Source organism: Trypanosoma equiperdum, assembly GCF_001457755.1.
Source record: "Trypanosoma equiperdum strain OVI genome assembly, contig: ctg_1780, whole genome shotgun sequence".
NCBI classification, from domain to species: Eukaryota; Euglenozoa; class Kinetoplastea; order Trypanosomatida; family Trypanosomatidae; genus Trypanosoma; species Trypanosoma equiperdum.
Window position 1 is genome coordinate 1 of NW_027123816.1, and position 2612 is coordinate 2612.

At 49.9% G+C, this 2612-nt stretch overlaps 1 protein-coding gene across 1 annotated transcript; it reads left to right on the forward strand.

Moving 5' to 3' along the window:
- Nucleotides 1-168: 168 nt before the first annotated feature.
- TEOVI_000681800 (Heat shock protein 83, putative) lies at nt 169-2283 on the forward strand (the record flags this gene model as incomplete). The annotated part of the gene is made up of 1 exon (XM_067223163.1): nt 169-2283. The coding sequence occupies one exon, from the start codon at nt 169-171 to the stop codon at nt 2281-2283; it is 2115 nt and encodes a 704-aa protein (XP_067079264.1).
- Between the last annotated feature and the right edge of the window lie 329 nt (nt 2284-2612).

Sequence of the window (2612 nt, forward strand, 5' to 3'; positions counted from 1 at the left end):
CTGTTTCATTTCTTTTACTGAAACTGATTCATCAAATGCCCTATTCTTCGCGTTTCTGTCACTAACTGCGGTGAAATTTCGTTGAATAACCAGGTATAGTGTAGATAAAAATAAGCACTTGTTATACGACACCCGCACATACAGAGAGATAACATATAAACAGCCAAGATGACGGAGACATTCGCATTCCAGGCTGAAATCAATCAGCTAATGTCCCTTATTATTAATACCTTCTATTCAAACAAGGAAATTTTTCTTCGCGAGCTAATTAGTAATTCGTCAGATGCGTGCGACAAAATCCGGTACCAGAGTCTGACGAACCAGTCCGTGCTCGGAGATGAACCCCATTTGCGCATTCGCGTAATCCCCGACCGAGTAAATAAGACACTGACGGTGGAGGACAGTGGCATCGGTATGACGAAAGCCGACCTGGTGAACAACCTTGGTACGATTGCTCGCTCCGGTACCAAGTCATTCATGGAGGCATTGGAGGCCGGTGGCGATATGAGCATGATCGGGCAGTTCGGCGTCGGATTTTACTCTGCCTACCTTGTCGCAGACCGCGTAACCGTTGTGTCGAAGAACAACGAGGACGATGCCTACACGTGGGAATCCTCTGCAGGTGGTACCTTCACTGTAACCTCCACGCCCGACTGTGACCTGAAGCGCGGTACGCGTATCGTCTTGCATTTGAAGGAAGACCAGCAGGAATACCTGGAGGAGCGGCGGCTGAAGGACCTCATCAAAAAACACTCCGAATTTATCGGCTACGACATCGAGTTAATGGTGGAGAACACCACTGAGAAGGAGGTGACAGATGAAGACGAAGACGAAGAGGCCGCCAAAAAGGCTGAGGAAGGTGAGGAGCCAAAGGTGGAAGAGGTGAAGGACGGCGATGATGCCGATGCCAAGAAAAAGAAAACCAAAAAGGTGAAGGAAGTGAAGCAGGAGTTTGTGGTGCAGAACAAGCACAAGCCACTGTGGACGCGCGACCCGAAAGATGTAACAAAGGAGGAGTACGCCTCCTTCTACAAGGCCATCTCGAACGACTGGGAAGAGCAGCTGTCTACGAAGCACTTCTCCGTGGAGGGCCAGCTGGAGTTCCGGGCTATCTTATTTCTCCCGAAGCGCGCACCCTTTGACATGTTCGAACCAAACAAGAAGCGCAACAACATCAAGCTATACGTCCGCCGCGTGTTCATCATGGACAACTGTGAGGCCCTGTGCCCCGAGTGGCTCGGCTTCCTGCGCGGTGTGGTGGACAGCGAGGACCTGCCACTAAATATCTCCCGTGAGAACCTGCAGCAGAACAAAATCCTCAAGGTGATCCGTAAGAATATTGTGAAGAAGGCCCTGGAGCTCTTCGAGGAGCTCGCAGAGAACAAGGAGGACTACAAGAAGTTCTACGAACAGTTCAGCAAGAACGTGAAGCTGGGCATCCACGAAGACAGCACAAACCGCAAGAAGCTGATGGAACTGCTGCGCTTCCACAGTTCGGAATCCGGTGAGGAGATGACGACATTGAAGGACTACGTGACACGCATGAAGGATGGTCAGAAGTGCATCTACTATGTGACGGGTGACAGCAAGAAGAAGCTCGAAACGTCTCCGTTCATCGAGCAGGCGAAGCGCCGCGGCATGGAGGTACTTTTCATGACTGACCCCATCGACGAGTATGTGATGCAGCAAGTGAAGGACTTTGAGGACAAAAAGTTCGCGTGCCTCACAAAGGAGGGTGTACACTTCGAGGAGACGGAGGAAGAGAAGAAACAGCGGGAAGAAGAGAAGGCATCATACGAGCGGCTGTGCAAGGCAATGAAAGAGGTACTTGGTGACAAAGTGGAGAAGGTGGTGGTGTCCGACCGGTTGGCAACATCACCATGCATTCTCGTGACATCAGAGTTCGGGTGGAGTGCACACATGGAACAGATCATGCGCAACCAGGCTCTGCGAGACTCCAGCATGTCTGCGTACATGATGTCGAAGAAGACCATGGAGATCAACACCACGCACGCCATCGTCAAGGAGCTGAAACGACGCGTGGAGGCCGACGAAAACGACAAGGCCGCCAAGGACCTGATATTCCTCCTCTTCGACACCTCGCTGCTGACATCCGGGTTTACACTTGATGACCCCACGGCATACGCTGACCGTATCCACCGCATGATCAAATTGGGTCTCTCACTCGACGATGATGCGGAAGAGGAGGAAGCGCAGGCACCCGTTGCCGCTGCTGCCGCCAACTCCAGTACTGGTGCGTCGGGTATGGAGGAAGTGGACTGATGGGCAGCCGTGTGATACACATTCACCTATATGATCTGACGTTTTTCGTTTCGTGTTTTCACTCTCTCCCTCTCTTTTTTTTTTCTCTCCCTCACGCGCAGACGGATTCCTCTGTCCTTTCCATTTGAGAAAGTATGTGAGGGTGAGAAAGCGGAAAGTTAGGGTGTTTTGTTTTTGTTTTGTTTTCTCGTTTTCCTACTGTCGTTTCTAACAGTGATTATTAATTGTTTTTTACACGGAGAGGTATGAGTAAATATATATACGTGTGTGTGTGTATATTTACAATTATCATCACCGCTATTGTTATAATTATTATTGTTATTATTATT